General features: G+C 37.7%; 1 protein-coding gene across 1 annotated transcript in view; it reads right to left on the bottom strand.

The window, feature by feature from the left end:
• The window catches only part of LOC107697875 (breast carcinoma-amplified sequence 1-like), a 16929-nt gene that overhangs the window by 13657 nt on the left and 1867 nt on the right, over positions 1–1405 (bottom strand). Inside the window, exons 3-4 of the mRNA XM_016498720.1 lie at positions 1252–1330; positions 254–576 (exon numbers count right to left, since the gene is read on the bottom strand). Of these exons, the coding sequence (XP_016354206.1) occupies positions 254–576; positions 1252–1330 (402 nt within the window). The remainder of the gene's footprint in view (positions 1–253; positions 577–1251; positions 1331–1405) is intronic.

Raw genomic sequence — 1405 nt, 5'->3', positions numbered from 1 at the left:
CACAGCTTTTTGCTTCACAAGACATTAACTGATGGACTGGAGTGGTGTGGATTACTTGTGGATTATTGTGATGTTTTTATCAGCTGTTTGGACTCTCATTCTGACAGCAAACCATTCACTGCAGAGGATCCATTGGTGAGCAAGTGATGGAATGCTACATTTCTACAAATCTCTTCCCATGAAGAAACAAACTCATCTACATCTTGGATGGCCTGAGGAAGAGTACATTTTCATTTTTGCCACTTCTACTTACAGGCTGCATGTCGATTTTCAGATCCACCGCTTTGACCGGTGCGTCAACTGAATCGTTGTTTTCTGCTGCAGGTTTCACGGGTTCGCTCTTCTTTTTGAACATTTTACCAAGAAAGTTGGACATCTCATCTCCACTGGGCTTTTCAGCTTTTTTGGGTGGTTCAGCATCTGTTGATTGTGTTGTTTTTTGCTCAGGGGTCGTTTCCACATGTCCATTAGCTTTGCTGCTGTCTACCTCCTCTTTTTCTGGTGGTTTTGGTTCATTTGTGACAGGGGCTGGCGGGGTTTCACTCTTTTGTTCTACTGCTGCTTCTTTGCTAGTCTCTAGAACAAAAAAAAAGAAAAAAAAAGAAAGAAATGATGAATGCAAAGTACAGGGACAAATAATATTTATTGCCTTCAGTTATCAATATGATAACCGTTTTGGCCAGTCATAAATCATAATACACACCCACTTCTTATACACACTCGACATTTTAAAGGACAGTTGAGGTTACAGCCAAAATAACATAAGAGTACAATTATATTCAACTAGAATGTGTTTGCATACTTGCATAAAGTGTGTTTCTGGCCTTATTTCTATGTGCATTGTGCAACTTTCATTCTCTCTTAATATGTGCATGAACAAATGCATGCATCTGCATTCTATGGGATACATACATATATATATATATATAAAAAAAAAATCACTATACTGTACTTGTGAGTGCATTTTGCTTCTATAAAGGCTTTGTGAAAGTGTTAACTAGAAACTAGCAATGCACACCAAATGCAAATTAAACATTGCTTTATCCACCATGCATCTGACTACAACACCCAAAGTTTATACAGAGCTTTGAGTGATGTTCTCGATTGTTGGTTGACTTGCCGAGTTAATCCAATCAATGTACAAGTCTGCTAGTTTAGCTTTAACTCCTGTAGATCCTTACTTTGATATTATAAGGGGAGATTAATTGAATCACATGAACAGAATAAATGTGCAGTATATCATATACATACCAGGTTCAGTTTCAGCTGGAGCTGCTACTGCATGTCCATTCAGCTCTCCATTTTGGACTTTTTTCTCAGCATTTGCCTGGTGAATGATACTGGTTAGTTTCATAATCGGTTGTTATTTTACATTTTGTGCCTTGGTTTAAATCAGTGTTATTTC

Source organism: Sinocyclocheilus anshuiensis, unplaced genomic scaffold (assembly GCF_001515605.1).
Source record: "Sinocyclocheilus anshuiensis isolate Anshui unplaced genomic scaffold, SAMN03320099.WGS_v1.1 scaffold78, whole genome shotgun sequence".
In the NCBI taxonomy this organism is placed as follows: Eukaryota; Metazoa; Chordata; class Actinopteri; order Cypriniformes; family Cyprinidae; genus Sinocyclocheilus; species Sinocyclocheilus anshuiensis.
The sequence above is the reverse complement of the archived record's forward strand: the minus strand, read 5'-3'. Positions and strand labels throughout refer to the sequence as shown.